Here is an 18098-nt window from a genome sequence, read left to right as displayed (position 1 = left end):
TGTATCGTGCTATTATTCCTGCCATTAGAATTATCAATCAATGGTTGACAGTTACTTCTATCCATTTATGTGCCCTTGTAATAACAAGGATATTAAACCAATCAATTTTCTTCCATAGTGGAGAAAAAATTGAACACGAGATTTTAGCACTAGTAGAAGGTGAAAAAGTAAAAGATCCTTTGTTTATCAAAATTCAAACTTTTCTCCAGTCTTCAGCAAGATTCTGTTTGTTGCTTTTTCATCTTCTTTTTTCCATTTCACTCTTGTTACAATTCACTTTTTTTCTGTGACTGAAACAACTCTATTGTTGTTGGTTTCATTACTAAGTGTTAATAGCTCACTATAGCCTCTATAGTAAGGTTAACTGCTGCTTTGCAAAACCTATTTTAGCTGCTTGTCTTGCATTTAACAGAAGATTTGATTTGAATCCAAATCAAAGATATATCTTGTTTCCCAATAAATGCAATGCTCTTTGTAATCTTCCCTGTTAGCCTAAACAACTTTTAGGGGACATATGCTTACAGAAGTGAACCTGACCAGAGAGAGGACCCTAGAAACCAAAAATCATGAATATCTGCAGAAACTGACAGGTACATAAGGTACATAAGAATTCTCCTTACATGATTCTCCTTCTGGTCTGGGATTTATGGGAACATTGTATCAAAGTCTATAAACTTTATCCTTTGTCCTTTGGTATGTCATGCTGTGCTGTCATATGACAACACACAGCAGCTTCATGGAGATGTTAAGCAAGAGCTTAGAAAGTACCAAAACCTGTGGAATACCATAAAGCAAGGACTGGGTATGAAACCTTTCTCCCACAATCAACAATAACAGCACCCAGAAGAAGAAGAATCAACACCTAATCCCAAAGTCTGAAATCAATCCAAAAGTAAACAATTACTGATGGTTCTGAACCACTGAGACATCAAGGTAGGGACATACTGGCTCTATCTTGCTCCACTAGAGATTAACCAAAAGGGCAACCAGTACTGTTAAATTTACTTTCTTGGCTGAAAGATATCCAAATAATCTGCTTTTTCCTGGTTCTCTAAACCTGTTGTTCAACCACCTTCTCTACAATCTTCCCTAGGAAGAAAATTTTGGAAAATGGACAAAGGTTTATCCAGTATAGCTGGATCTAGCAATGATTTTTTTTTGAAAAGGTGTCAACCTCTACATATTTAAAAGATGCTGAGTGTCATGTATTAAAGATATATAGTTGTGTTAAGCCCTGCTAAAGTGAAACTAACCTTTAGATGACCCTATCTGTCAACTCCAACTGTTTTGGAGGGAAACTTATTTGGGCAGGCTCTTTCAAGTATTATAATTGATTAAGGCCCTGTGGACTTAGAGTATAAATTACAACAATTTGCCAGTTGTTCCACAGTTCCAGTTTGGGTCAACAAATGCTGTTGTATCTATGCTGGTCTGTTCTTGCCTACTGCAGACCACTACACAATACTGAGAAAACACCTTCTCTCATAATTCACCGCTGTCAGCACCAAGTCACACATAACTTTCCTGGAGACTTTGGCCTTAGCCACTCAAATTTTTCAGATTTTTAAAATTCTGCCTTATACCGAGGGACTGCAGATTATTAAAAAGATAGGCTTGTACTTGCTTACTTAATACTCAGTAATATATGTTTTCCTGCAATATATCTTTTAAACACTATAATTTAGATTTGCATGCAATGAAAGGGAAAGTCTGGGTGATTATCATACATATTTGCATCAATTAACCTGTTATGTGCTTTTACAGATATAAACCATGAAATAAAAGTGAAAATAATAAATGGATAACCTTTTGCTACGATTAAAAGGTACATTTTGTGCTCACCTCGTTACCACTCAGCAAGATTCTACATACAGCTCTATCCAGTAAAATATCCCAAGAGATTTGGTACAATATCCAATAGAGGTATATTACTCTGGCAATGGTAGTACTACTTGCAATACCTATGAGAAGTTAAATTGCTCATCCCTAGTCACTTCATATGTTTTCCACAATGTCAAGAGCAAATAAACTTACTGTGATAACCCAGAGCTGGACATGGAAGCAACACAGCCTGAACAAAGGTTTAACTTCCCTCTATTACTCCAATTTCCCCCCCAAAGTCCTCCAAAGCTTTAAAAATGCACCCCCATCGACAGTTCCTGGCTGTTATTACTCCAGCACAGTTCTGAGAGCAGACCTATGTCACTGTGAATTTGCAGATAGTCAGGCCAGGCAAGCAGGGTAAGGCAAGCAAAGTATCCAGGCATCAGTAACAGCATGTGAAAAAGGCAGCACTTGTTCCCGACAATCGTCCCTCTTTAAATCTCACTCCCCAGGTGAGCCTTGTAAAGAGGTGAGGAATGCTCTCCTCCCAAGTTGTCAAGTCACCCTGCGCCGATCCCACCTCCTCTCCATTCTCCATGCTTGGGAATCAGAGAGGAGGTAATTGCTCATTGCTGGAGCTCCAATGCTCCTCTGCTCTGCTGCCTGCACTCTTCTCCCCCTCCCTTGGTCATCCTGCACCTTCTCTCCTTTGCTGGCAATCCCTTCTAGGCCTGAGGGACCCAGGACTGCCTCATCCTGCTCCTCCAGTGATTCCTCCAAGTTCAGAGAGGCCAACACCACCTTCCTCCATTGGCCCTAGGTCCATCTTGTCCTCAGACCCAGGCTCCGACAGGGCTATGACACAAACAGTACTTCAGATGAAATGTCCAGATGATATTGCGTCATCTATTGTCTGAGTTTTGTTTTGCAACATTCCCCAATTCATAATTGTTTACTATGGCATCATATTTGGAAAAAGAGGTTCAAAATAAACATAATGCTTGACTCTGATATAGCAACAATTATATCTCAGAGTGAAATCATGCCTCTTCACAAATCACCACTGTATCAATAACAACAACTATATCATATGAAATTAACATACTCTTAACCTATTCCTTAGAATTTTCCAGAGTATTTTCACATTTCAGGATAAAATTGTCACTTGAAATTGAAAAAGAATGCAACCATTCATCCAACTAGTTTGCCACACCGACATATTCCACTTTGTCTCTGACAATGTGTGAAAAGAGAATCATGATGTTTTGAAGACCATAACAATGACCAAGTAGCTTACTCTATTCTACTGGTATTTTCAATAATAGTCACCTACACCGAAACAATCAGATAAAATTTGAATCTGATGCATATAAGATTTCTCAACAGAGATATCAAGTGTAACAGGTACATTACTCTTACAGTGGATGACATCATTCCTGATCCATTTGCTGCTAAATTCTTCTTCAAATCTGCTCTTAATGCTTGTTACATTATTATAAAACTGGATATCCATGTGATTTACAATTGTGTTATAGACCTATTATTATTATTTTGCTGTACTTCAGTATTGAAATGTCTGTCAGCTGCTGAAATATTCCAAAAAGTAATTATTGTGTTACTTACTGAATTAAAAGATAGTTTAATATTAGTGGTGACTCATGAATGTATGGTACCACTTCATGTTTTTATAGTTTTGACCACTTGCATTATGTCAATCTGATCTTATTTGGAACAAATATGTATTTAACAATTTAACAATTAAAATTATTTGGCTATGTGTTCTTGGCAAATCTCCACAAGGTAAAGATAAAAATTGCAATGCCAACTGGTTCCACTTACATATGCAGTCTGCCGGGATTCCTGATCTTCCAATCTTATCTCAGATTATCAGAAATCTTAGAAGAAAAGATTACACATGGGAATAGCCGAGACCTACCACTTGTCTCTGATGTTTTCGTGTCATATTTTGATCTAAGAAAGCAAATGGAAATCAGGGTGGATGAAGCCATCCCACAAATATAGTCAGAAGGCAAAGTCTAAAGTGTTATGTATGCCAACAGAACTTACAGAACTATGAAACCAAAATATGTTCTAATATAAAGAGAATCTTGTACTGCTGTTTTGATATGCTCTAACTTTGTTGTATGCTTGTATGATTCTTTTTTCACTTTCATAACTAATGAAAACTTTTTTTGAGCCAACAATCCATCTTTTCAGCCCTTCTGCTTACTAAGCACTTTTGCTCAGATTTCAAGAGTATAACTGTGAAGTCCTATATCTATTAGGAAAAATTATAAAGCTGATTATTTCTCAAAAAAACTGGTACTAGACCAACTTCAGTGAAACTTTGAACTTTGTTCAAATGCTTTCACTTTCACAGGTAGAGACTATTATACGATGGAATGGAAAACTTTTGGAACAGTAGAAAATGCCCAATAATTGATGCATGTGGTAATTATCATATGACCTAAAGCACATGTGATACAATATGTTAATATTCATCATTATTCCAAGCTGTAAATTCACATGCTAAATGCCTCCATATTTTACTTCTCCCCTCATTATCATGGACTGAAATCAGTGAAGATTTTTGTTGTTATTAATAGCCCATATCCTGCAGTGGAATTGATCACAATCAGATCTGCCAAATAATATTTCCAAAGCTAGAGAACCTTTTTTAGTATTTTTGCCATAGAACCTATTCTTAAAACTGACAAGAAATCATCTTTTCATAGAAATCATTCTCATTTTTCTAATTATTTTGGTTTTACATTTCACTAAATCATGGCCTAAGTTATTAGAGAGTTCAGACACTCCAAAAAGTTTTCCAAACTTCCACAGCAGAAGGTGTTCTCTAACAACAATAATTGTTCACATTTCTTAGGAGTGATACTGTTTAGACCCATTGTCAACTCTGAAACAGATCATGACACTCATACTATATAGGATTTGCAACAGCAGATTAATTACAACTAAACAGTCCAGCTCCCCAGAAAAACCTTATTTTAAAGCAATGAGTGTTTGGGGAAATTGTGTAATGAAATGAAATGCAGATAAATTCAGACAAACATTCAAACTTGGAGAAATGTAGAATCTATACAACCTTAAAACAATCAAGAGATACACGGTATTATAATCCTGGCACAAAGAAGCAGCCCTCAAGTCAGTAGAATTACCGTATTCCACAATTCTAGCCATTCCATAATACATTTCTAAATAATGATGATGGTGATGTCCACCTTATCAGAAAAAGACTTGTGTGTCATTTTAAACTCATTGGTGCCTATTACACCATCACAAGTTAGTTAGTTATTCTATCCTATCTCTAGAACACCATTCATTAGACTCCAGGGTATCTGAAGAACTATGTTACAGAATATCTATGGTGAGTGCTTAGTTTTCATATCATAGAATTTGTGGAAAGAGTAATATTTCTATCATGACATTAGTATTGGACTATTGTTTACTTTTTATCATAATTAAAAGAAAAGGAAATGATGTGGCATTCTGTTTAACTTGCTCTATGATCCAACACAAATTCCAAGGGACACTTTTTAAGAAAAATAAACCAGTCCAGATTTTAGAGCTGATCAAAGAAAAGGCTTGGGGCCAGTATTTAAAAATGTATAAGACAAAACAGAAATTGTTTAGTATCTTTTAGTGTTAAGGAAGTTTGTTGCAATGTCTCATTTCCACCTTTTGCAGGTATCTTCAAGAGGTGTAGCAGTCAGGAAGAAGAATTTGAGGTGAAATGTATTGGGGAGGGGCTAAGATGACTTCACGTCCTATTTCCTTTGCAATGAACCCCCACCTCCCACTTCATCAAACCTTTCAAACATGCAGGCATACTCTGCGATGCTAGAAAGAAAAATGGAAAGTTGGAAAGAGAAGAGTAACAGCAACAACTATTCTGACTGGAGTGAAGAAACAGTTCTAAACAGATATTATAGGAAAATCCTTTCTGCTGAACAATAAAAAACAGATATCTTCTTCCTCATCCATTCCCATTAATTATTTCCACAGTTCTATGCATCATTTCTGTAGCTCATACGTATACCTATTTGATCGATAACAAAATATTTAAACTATTTGCAAAAATGTACAGAATAAAACACTTTAGAAATGAACAGTAAGAATTACTATGGAAAAGATGACTAGTCAAACATATTGAAAATCTGAAGAATTGTTTATGATTTCTTTTATAATCTCAATTTGCCTTAAGAACCAGTTTTAGCAATGCTAGAACAATCTTTATCTTTTATATGTTAGGATAAATATTGCCAAACAAGAAACATTTAATCTTCACCGTACTATAATTATTTTTCATGCTATGCCACTATATGGATCATTAATTTAAACAGGGAATTTATTAGATCATCATTATGATTTAGTATTTTTTTAAAAATCAAAGGATTACGTATTGACATTAATCAGTATGTCAGAATGAATAATAGCACTATGTTTTCAATTACCTGATGATACTGGAATGTTGAACACAAATATACCATGTTCTAATTATGTTGAGAAGTGACAGTGTCTCTAGATCAATTTAATAGTGGTTTCTACAGGAACAGAAGAGATTTTATCAATCCAGGACTCTATTATTAAAATAAGTGAAGGGGAATGGCAGTTACTTAGTAAAAGAATTTTCTTTTTCTGCATAAGATTTCAATCAGCATTCCAAATGCAAAGGAACATGATTTGGAAAAACCGTATATGAATTTTAAAAGAAACACTGCCCCCATAATTGACTCTAACAAAATATGTTAACTTGTGTATTTTTAATATTGTTGCTTCCCAAGTGTGAAATATAATGAACATTTAACTAAACTATGAAATAAGATCATATCTAAGATATAATTCTGTTCATCATTTTTGTATGAAATAGGCTTTATGGTTAGTTTATATGTATGTTTGGGTGCATTCCCAGAAGCCATGATGCAGATAGACAGAAGCTCTAACAATATAAATTGGCATGGCCTCAATTCCTCACTATATTTTGCTATCCATAAACTGTGAATATATGCACAGGACTCTTCATTTCATGTTATAATAAATGTATTATAGAATGTGCAGTTGGCATTACTGTTATTACTGTTATCATTAATTACTTGCTTTGCTAACAAAAGGACTAGAATGAAGGAAAAACCTAAAAGATAGGTAGGTACAGATGTAATTGGACAGATTGGTAGGTGTGGGGAGGGAGGGAGGCAGGCAGGCAGGCAGGGAGGGAGGCAGGGAAGAAAGGAAGGAAGGAAGGAAGGAAGGAAGGAAGGAAGGAAGGAAGGAAGGAAGGAAGGAAAGAAAGAAAGAAAGAAAGAAAGAAAGAAAGAAAGAAAGAATGGATGGAAGGAAGGAAGGAGGGAAGGAAGGAAGGAAGGAAGGAAGGAAGGAAGGAAGGAAGGAAGGAAGGAAGGAAGGAAGGAGCCAACCTTTAGTAATAAAATTGTTTCCAATAGACAAATCACATTCCATTAATCACCACCCATTAGTGTTTGTGTTTGTAGTGTTGTATTTACAGTATAATTTGATAGGTTGTTATGAAAGAAAATAGCAAATGTCTAGTCCATAGTAAGATATTGGAAATACGAGAGTGGAAAGAATGCTTGCCTATCCATCATCAAAGAAAAAAAGACTGAATATCAGAGATTAAATCAAAATAAACAGCCCAAACTTTAATTTCACATTTTTGCTCTATATAAATAATTCAGATGATGTCTGCTATCATTATTTTGTTTTTTGAACAATATAATTTAAAAGTTACAAGAAGTTCATAAATATTTGGGAATACCAAGTTACTCAGTAATAATCATTATTTTCAAAAGTTATTGCCAGTATTTTTATACTTTTTATTCACTCAGTAACATTTTAGAGGTTCCACTAAACTTCATTTTTTGTTGTATTAAAATATTAGGAGAAGAACTTTTCGAAGCAAGTGTTTAGTTTTGTTTTTCTCACAGTCTTTTCTGCATAACATATAAAAACCAAATAACTTCTGTGACTGGTAATTAACATATTTTCATTCATTCATTTCAAATATAGTACTGGAACAATCTATAGGCATAGATTTATCAAAACATATAAGAATAAAATGAAATTTAAAGTCATAAACATTGCACAGAGAAATAGTTATATATTTCTGGAAACATATGAAAATAAGTCACAGGATTGTAGATTTAAGTGAAAATATGATTTATTGAATAATGCTTTTTACAATGTTCTATATTTAATCATAGATCTGGTTGAAAAGTATATAAACTCTGTGACTCAAAAAAAAAAGATTATAAATCAATGCCAAAACAAACAGTACAACTATTTAGATATTTACTTTAATTATAAAGAGCTATGAAAAACTTCCCATGCATTCCTACTTTAGTTATATATGCATGGGTAAATAATTTTGTGAAATGACATGTACATAAAGAGTCTATGTATTGGGAAGACTTATAATTTATTTTCAAACCTAGTTTAAAAAGATTGTATCTATTCTGTTTCATAATTAACATACACATACTTTTTTGCTACCATTTATAGTAAATAAGCACCCATGGCTATAAAAGTCTACACTGGCTTTCAAATCTGTGGGTTAAATTAAATTAATGCATAAGTGTATGCTCCGTACTCAATGTGTATAATATCCCCTCTACAGAAGAATGAAAAGTCAGCCTTGAACTATTTATTGTGGTTTGCTTATTTTTATTTAAAAACCCAGTGGAACTATTAATAACATTAATTTTCTGAATAAATCCGTAGCCTTAATTTCCATGGCTTCTTTTCTACATTCATCTTAAACATAGAGCTATTTCCTGTATCTAAATGTAGAAATGATGAGGTGTTGCCTTCCTTTGTTTTAAAGGAGAAATGAGCAAAGATTGAGGAAGGTGCCCTAGGACATTAGCATAATGCATATATACACAACATAGTTATTCTAAAAGCAAGGGGAAAGTAACTGCTTCAACTCATTGGCACAATGAAAAAAATTAACTATCAGATAAAAGCTCTTTAGAAACTGACAAAATAAAGTATTTTAAAAGTTTTTTACTACTGAAACTTCGTATGCATGCTTGGAAGGCTACTTTGAATCATAGGAATGAATGCAAAGGAGAATTTCAAGCAGGAGAAACTTCATTGTGAGAATAGTAACACAGCTATACAAAGTCCTAGAAAGAGATGCTTCACAATGGGCAGGTGCACATATAAAGAATCATTAGTTTCATCTTTACAAGCTTCATACACTGCTTTGAAAGTTGCCCATGGCTGTCTCAGCATGAACAAAGGGATGCTTTGCACAGCCTTAGAAGTTCCAAAATAACTGTACAAGAGGGAGGTCACTTTTACCATTTGTTCTTACTCCATTGTTGCTTCTCCACAGTCAAAGACCAAGACTTGTCATTTAATTTGTTTTACTTGAGCCTCTGTTTAAAAAAAACACCCAAACATCTGTCCCCCTGAATTATTCTTTTCATACATATCTGTGCTTTTTTAAGATACATAAAAATGAAAGACTAAAAAGGAAAAGGAAAACAAAGCAAAACAAAGAAATAAAACAGAAATATAGTGAAAGTCACTTGATACAAATTTTAAGCAGATCATTAAACCTTGATAATACAGCACTATATTGATCAGACTTTCCATTACACTGATAGGCAGCCAGTTTATAGATGGAAAGTGAATTCAGATTGTAATCATGGGGCTGTACTCTCTTCCCAGCATTGAAGAGTAATATTTTTATTAAATGATTACCAGCCATTTATAAACTTAAGTGTGCAGGTTAGATTATCAGTGGTAATAATATCTAATTTATGGCCTCGAATTTCTATTAATAAAACATCATTTTGGCAATAACACTTAGACTTATATATTGTTTCATAGTGATTTACAGCATGTCTAAGTGGTTTACAGACTCAGCATATTGCCTCCAACAATGTGAGTTCTCATTTTACCAACCTCAAAAGGCTGGAAAACAGTAAACCTTGAGTCAGTTAGGACTGAACTCTTGGCAGTCAACAGACAAGCTTGCAATACTGCATTCTAACCACTGTGCCACCCCAGCTCTTTATAAAAATATGATAGCACTGGACCCAAAAAATTAATGTATATTGTCTATTGAGATTCTCAGTCAACCAGACCCTGGTTGTCCCAAAGATGCTTTTTTCAAAAGGCAACTGGGCTTTCTTTATTTTTCCTTCTCATCCACAAACTAAAGAGAACTGAAGGATCTTCTTGGATGAGAAGCGAAATGTCTTCAAGGAAAATTAAAGAAAGTCCAGTTGCCTTTTAAAAAAGCACCTTTGGGATATTAATGTATATTCTATAATGTGCATCCTATACCATTCGAAACCAATAGCTTTTCCTGCTTTCATAGATGTAATGGTGTTCTTGTTTGAAGACATTAAGGTTCATATAAAATATGTGACTAGTTGTAATCTTTGAAAGATTTATTTAAAATTTCATCATTTCTTAGAAATGTTCCCTAAAATAATAATAATAATAATAATAATAATAATAATAATAATAACAACAACAACAACAACAACTCCGCCGTTGCCGGTCCCAAGCCCAGATGAGAAAGGAGGAGGGTTGGGGTCAGGTTGGCATCTGGTCCCGTAAAAACAAACCCGCCAACCCATACAATATGGTGAAAAAAACAAATAAGAATTCCATACCGCATCGGTCGTCGCGCGGGTTAACAAGGGCCGCGGCGGATGTTGGGGTCCCTGGACATCCATCGACAAGTGGGCTACAAGTGGACCAGCCAACAAAACGACAAAAATATAGTGCAGATGAAAACTGTGCCATAATGGCCTGTTACTACAACTCAGAGCCAGAAAAAAGAGGTTACTTAAAGCGAATGTATAAATTATGGAAAGAACAATATCCAGATTCAAATGTTAGTGAACAACGACTAGCAGATCAAAGGCGATTTATTATACAGAATAAAGTGTTTAGTGAAGTTGAACATGAGGAAATTCAGGCAAATTGCAAAACCCCAAAAACAATATCACAAGCGGAAATAACTGATATTCAAGACACAACTAAAGGCATTATAGTAGAACTCCCAGAAGAAGCTCTCGGGGAGGAAATAACATCACCACCACTAGAACCAGTTATCACTGAACCAACTGATGAACTAACTCAAAAACAAAAAGAATTGAAGGATAAGATCATGGAGCATTTTCTGCTTAATGAGGAAAGGCAACGTTTCCCATCACTAAAAACTGTGCCTAAGAAAATTTTGGCCCCTATCATGAAAATGGTTAATGCAGTGTTTTCAACAATTGAACCGGGATCCATCTTGGAAACAAACCAGTTAATGTACAGCGCAGCTGTAATAGTCACTAATGAACTAGGCATTAAAATTAAAGTACCTAGTCACACAACAGAAAAAGCATCAAAGCCAAAGTGGAAAATCCGTTTAGAACAAAAAATAAAAAAATTAAGGGCAGATGCTAGTAACTTAAAGAACATGCATGAGCAACGGCTTAAAAACAACAAAATCATAGATCGGCTAATCAGAAGATATAGATTGGATACAAGAAACTTCAATGAAGCTGTAGAGATTGTAAAACAGCAGATAACAGCAACAGCTAGAAAAATTGAAAGATATGAGGCACGAATCATCCAATATAAACAAAATCAGCAATTTCGATCAGACCAACGGCGTTTTTATCAAAGTCTTAATGTGAAGGGTGACACCAAAAGTGAAAAACCAGAAAAGCAGGCCACAGTTGAATTCTGGAAACAATTGTGGGAAAATGCAAAGGATTACAACAAGAAAGCAAAGTGGATACATGACTTTGAGAAAAGCATTGGCAACAAACAAATGCAAGTATTAGAAATAACAACTGAGATGGTCAAAAATTGAGTTAAAAAGGTAAAGAATTGGACATCACCTGGAAAGGACCAATTACATGGTTTCTGGCTCAAATATCTGACCAGTTTACATGCAATATTGGCCAGGCAACTGAATGAAATTTTACAAAAGGGCCAAATTGATGAATGGTTGAAAACTGGAAAAACATACTTGATTCAGAAAGATGTAACTAAAGGAACAACACCTGAAAACTACAGACCAATAACATGCTTGTCAACAACCTTCAAATTACTCACAGGCATTATTGCAGATAACATGATGGATTATTTGGAAACAAACAACATCTTTCCAGTAGAGCAAAAAGGCAACAAAAGAAGGAGCAGGGGCACAAAAGATCAGCTTCTAATTGATAAAATGATATTATAAAATTGTAAGAACAGAAAAACGAACTTGAATATGGTCTGGATTGATTACAAAAAGGCATTTGATTCACTGCCACATAGTTGGATCATAAAATGCTTAGAAACAACTGGCATTAGCAAAAATGTTACATCCTTTACTGAAAAGGCAATGAAACAATGGAGAACTGAGTTGGCGGTAGGGAATGAGATCTACAGAATGGTTAATATCAAGCGAGGAATTTTCCAGGGTGATTCACTTTCACCTCTTCTCTTCATCATCGCAATGATCCCACTATCAGTAATCTTTAAAAAAATGAAATTAGGCTACCAAACAGCCAAAGAAGCTGAAAAAATTCCGCATTTACTATATATGGATGATTTGAAACTCTATGGAAAGTCAGAAATAGAAATCCAATCATTGACAAACACAGTCCGAGTATTCAGCACCGATATTTCAATGCAGTTTGGCATGGAAAAATGCGCCACTGTATCCATAAAAAAGGGCAAAATCACTGCATGTGAGGGAATTGAAATGCCCAATGGCCAATTAATTAAATGAAAAGAAAATGAAGCCTACAAATACTTAGGCATTCTGCAGTTGGATAACATCAAGCATGGAGATGTAAAAACTTCAGGCGAGAGTACACCAACAGAGTTAGGAAAATTTTGAAATCTAAATTGAATGGTGGAAACACAATCAAGGCCATAAATACATGGGCAATACCAGTTATAAGATACACAGCTGGTATAGTTAACTGGACACAAGCTGATTTGGACCTTTTGGACCGAAAAACCAGGAAACTAATGACAATGCACTACAGTTTACATCCACGTGGTGATACTGATAGACTGTACCTGCCCCGAAAATCAGGTGGCAGAGGATTATTACAAGTGAAGCAAACAGTTGAAGAAGAAAAACATGCACTGGATGATTATTTAAAAGAAAGTCAAGAACATCTATTAATCGAAGTAAAGAACAAAAATCTACTGAAGGCCCAACGGACGAAACAAGAATACAGAAAAGATGTGATAAAATCAAGAATGGAGAGTTGGCAGAACAAAGCACTGCATGGCCAATTTCTGGAAAAAATAAAAGATAAAGTGGACAGTGAACAAACTTGGTTATGGTTAACAACAGGTACATTAAAGAAAGAAACAGAGTCACAAATCCTGGCTGCACAAGAACAAGCTATCTGCACAAATGCCATTAAGGCCAAAATCGAAAAATCCTCTGATGATGCCAAATGCAGACTTTGCAAAGAAGCTGATGAAATTGTTGATCACATACTCAGCTGCTGTAAAAAAAATCACGCAGACTGATTATAAATTGCGGCACAATTCAGTAGCACAAATGATCCATTGGAATTTGTGCAAAAATTATAATATTAAAACAGCAACAAACTGGTGGGAACATCAGCCTGAAAAAGTCACAGAAAATCAGATGGTCAAGATCTTGTGGGATTTCCGTATACAAACCGACAAAATACTGGCGCATAATACACCAGACATCACACTGGTTGAGAAAAATAAGGTCACAATCATAGACATCACAATACCAGGTGATAGCAGGGTCGCCGAGAAAGAACATGAAAAAATCGCAAGATACCAGGACTTAAAAATCGGAAATCAACGACTATGGCACAAACCAGCAGTGATAATACCAGTGGTAATTGGCACACTGGGTGCTATTCCAAAAGCACTGGAATTACATTTAAAACAGTTAAAAATTGACAAAATCACCATCAGTCAAATGCAAAAAGCCGCACTGCTTGGATCTGCACGCATATTACGAAAATACGTTACGACGTCCTAGGCCCCTGGGTGGGGCCCGACTAGTAACCAATGCCAAATCCGGCGAAACAACTGGCCGCTGTGATACAATTGTATAATAATAATAATAAGCAAAATATTGTTTTAAAAAGTCTAGAAAGCTAAAAATCAACCTTTGGCTGGGATTTCCTTACAAGGCATATTGAAAATGAAGTATTTGGTTTTGTCTTGTTCCATAGCCAATGTGGGCAGCCTTTCTCTAAATGAGAAATTAAAACCATAATCATCAACCTTACTATTATTGTCATTATCATCAAAAGTTTCCCTTCCTCTAATTCAGTCCTGTGGCAATAAGCTTCTCCAAAACATCTGGTGCAAATACTTCTTCATGCAATAATCTACCTATAAACAAAAAACTGGTAGAAAAAGAAGTCTTTTTTTAATTACTACTATTAGCTATGAGATGAGTTTTCCTCAATAACTTTCATTCTGAACTGTCAGAAGTTGGGAGGAAGACATCTGGTGTAAAAAATCATTATCATTTTTGCCTTCTATTTGAGAGATCTCACTTGGCAAGAAAAATGCAGAAATTTCACAAGACCAGCACAGAAGGCTGGATCTAAGTGGAAGTAGAAACCAGCTTCAAAAATAACTTCTATTCCAAGCATCCACTCAAGCAGCAGTAAAAGCAAACTGCATATTTCTTTGAATGCTGCTATAAACCTATCTTGCTCATCATTATAAGAAATGTTTAGAAATTAGAAATTATCTCAGTGATAATTTAATAAGTGGATTACTTCATTTTGAATCTGTCTTCTTTCAAAGACTTTTCCATATCTGTAGCACAGCATTTATCACAATATTCAAGCAGAGTATTTCTTGTTTGATGTGAATTAATCTTCAGAATCTTCAGCTCTGCCATGTTTTGATCTGAAGCTCATTTGATCTAAAACTTGATCATCAAGTTCTAAATTTCAGTTTCAAATTATGCACAGACTTTTATCTGCATGAATTCATTCATTCTAAAAGTTTGTAAATAATGTGAAAAAGGCAATCAGAAGCCCGGATGAACTTTATGGTCTTTCTTTTGGAGGTTGGAACCAGCTCTAGCTGGAAGTGTTGATTGATTAGAAGGGCAAGTAGAAACTTTATTTTTTTTCCATGTCTATTTTGGATGAAAAATATATGGCCCATAAACCAGCAGGTTTTTTTTTTTTAGGAAAAAAAAACAGTCACAATTTCTGTTCCCCATTAAAGAATAAAGCAGTCTAGAAATAAAGAGATTACCATTTAATCCAGAATTCCAACTCCTAAAGTCAGCATACCATCATGTCAAAGAAAAATCATAAATCATTTTCAGTTATGCATTACTAACTGCTCAGATTCACTAAGTACTGTAGTTATTAAATTAGCATTTAATAGATTTTAAATTTCTTTTAACGGTCAATTATTCTTCTATTTTATTTTGTATTTGTCTTTTTTCTGAGATTAATTATAGACAATCAATTATTTTAATATGTTATGCTGTTACAAACCATCCTGAAGGGATATTTTAATAGATCAGTTCTATAGCCTTTGGAATATGGTCGAGTTAACTTGGGAGCAGAAAGAACTTCACTAACCATTTATTGAACATGCCTCCCTTTGACTTAGAAATCTCAAGATGGCAAAATAATGCAAATTTATGCCATTTAACTTTCTGCCTCTAATTATTATGTACATAAGGTTCAAATAATCTATTAATATTCCTGACTTGGAACTTTGCAATATTTATTGGGAAGGTCAATAAGATATTTTAATTGAGAATTGCTGAAAGTTTTTAACATTTCATGATCAAATCTTTTAGGATAATATTCTTAAATAATGGTAATCACAGAACTAGCAATTGAACATGTGTTTTGAATTCCGTCTTAAAAACAAAACTGATGAATTCTCTAATTATACATCTAAAATCTTCCAGTATTGCTGGAAAAAATGTCTTGGTGTATTAAATTCACTTTTTTTAATGACAACATGAAACTCTCATCTTTATTTTCATTACTAGGGACCATACCTGAATGAAGCAGGGCTGATATTTTTATGTTTCTTCAATGGAATTCAGTCACTTAATGAATACTCTCCATATGCTTCTTTAACTAAAAAGGTTGGCATTTATTACAAGTAAGTATCCTTTCAAAGCAGGGGAATAAAAACTTTGCATTTAAAATATAGTAGTAAATACTTACCAGGAAACCTGCTATGTAAGTTAGCATCACAGTTATATCCATTGAATTGTGCAGTCACTGACAGCAATTTTACAGACAGCAAAAGCGGGAGCCATATTCGTTCCATTGCAAAACCTAGGAAAATATTAGACAGATTGTATTTAAAATAGAAAGCTTCAGAAAAGGATGCTGTACTTGGTCTGATTTTAGAATAGAAGTCCACAGTAGTGGACTATAAGTAGTTTAGTTTTAGTTTTATTGAACTTGTACGCCGCCCTATTCCCCGAGGGAACTCAGGGCGGCTAACAAACTAAATAGGAAAAAGTAGTAATCAAGTAGTTCTTACAGAATGTAAATATCTGCTTGTAATTCTTTAACTAAGATAAATCTATTTTCATTTTCCTTGCATTCCATTCAAAATATGTTACTTTATAATTTCTTTTATTTCAAAATAAAAATAAATTTCTTTTAAATTCCTTTCTAACTGTATATTTAATTCTATGTGTGACTGTGAACAAAATGTTTGGACAATTCTTTTTTCTTCAGGCTTATAACAAACAATGAATGGAGTATTGTCAGCAGGGACACTTGATTTAATTGTTATCTGTTGTTTATCAATTTCACTGTTGAGGTTATTTACAATAAATTAATAGTAACTAATATACAGGAAAGGCCACCAATAAAAAGCTAGAACTGTTATGTTTTTTTTAATAAGGATAACTAGCAATATGTTTGTTAGGAAAATGCCTAAGCAAAATTAGGTAGACTATACAGAAGGTAGGATTTCTGCTTTATCAGATAACCTGTTTCAGACAAAAAAGTAGAACATATGAAAATACCCCATATTTTTATGTCAGTGATAACCTTCTACCCTCATTTTTACCTGTTTTTGTCTGCACTAATCAAATAATGAAAGCCTATTTAGTATCACGGGTAAGGCGCCAAGCTAGAAGCCAGAAAACTAGTAGATTTAGTAGACTACTGATCATATAGATTTTACCTTCTAATGAGATAGTCAAAGCAATTCGTTAAATAAAAAACTTGCATTTGGTATTAGGAAATTTCTCCTAATATCTGTTGATTTTCATTTCACTGAAAAGAAATATCCAATTTATTATATTGTATCACTGGATAGTTAGAAAACATACTAGAACAATAACATTATGTAATTTGATATTTATCTAAACTCTTAAAATGTATTGTATTCAAACATCCCAATAAAAAAACTAAATTACTGCTTATGTCTAAAATATGTCTTAATCACCCTGAGTTTTTCTACTGTAAGAAATGAGAAATCAATTACTTCATTTTTTCCCCTAGAAATTGTCATGGGTCTTCTCTAAGCACATCTAAGTCTCAACCCAAGATTGAAATATTATTCATATGATGAAAATAAAAAACCTGTAAATAATATATAGATTTTATATACATATTAATATTTATGTTAATTAACTTTATAATATATAGCATTTCAACATGAGATTTATATTTATTCAGCCTGAATGCTACAACCATAAATAATCATTCCTAGTTGCAATCCTGAAGTTAATAATATTTCCATTTCCATAATATTGAAAAAAATGCCTTAAATTTTTAATATTCTTAAATTTGGGCAAAGTGGGTTGAGACATGTTTTCTTGTCTATCCTTTCTAAGATCTGTTTGTTTGTTTATTTATGGGTATCTGGTCCCATTTGGTAGGAAACTTTTTGGTCAATATAAATAAAAAACATTGACTAAAAAATTAGTAGTTAGTTGAAATAAGATATTTAATTCTTTCAAACATATATATTGTCTGTATTAAAAGTAGTATGTAATAAAATGAAGAATTTATTATATAAGATATTATTCCTATTTATAAAAAAATTATCACAGTAGTGTTTTAAAAAGTTTTATCACAGTACTACAAAATCGTATAAGTGTCTTTCAAGTATTAACATCACCAACAACACAAAACAACCACAAATATTTGTTCAAACTGTTAAAATCATTCCATTCTTCTGTTCAGAAACAATTTTTAAAATACTATTTATGAAACATTACATTATTTACGTATATTTATTAAAATCACATCAATATGGGAGCA

At 33.8% G+C, this 18098-nt stretch overlaps 1 protein-coding gene across 1 annotated transcript in view; it reads right to left on the bottom strand.

Annotated features, from left to right (window-relative positions):
• Positions 1 to 16140, bottom strand: part of ZPLD1 (zona pellucida like domain containing 1) — a 48068-nt gene extending 31928 nt beyond the window's left edge. The window contains exon 1 of the mRNA XM_014055540.2: positions 16035 to 16140. Coding sequence (XP_013911015.1) covers positions 16035 to 16140 — 106 coding nt within the window. The remainder of the gene's footprint in view (positions 1 to 16034) is intronic.
• Positions 16141 to 18098: the final 1958 nt, after the last annotated feature.

Source organism: Thamnophis sirtalis, unplaced genomic scaffold (genome assembly GCF_051295495.1).
Source record: "Thamnophis sirtalis isolate CommonGarterSnake01/CBP01778 unplaced genomic scaffold, rThaSir2_p1.2 scaffold_8, whole genome shotgun sequence".
NCBI classification, from domain to species: Eukaryota; Metazoa; Chordata; class Lepidosauria; order Squamata; family Natricidae; genus Thamnophis; species Thamnophis sirtalis.
The sequence above is the reverse complement of the archived record's forward strand: the minus strand, read 5'-3'. Positions and strand labels throughout refer to the sequence as shown.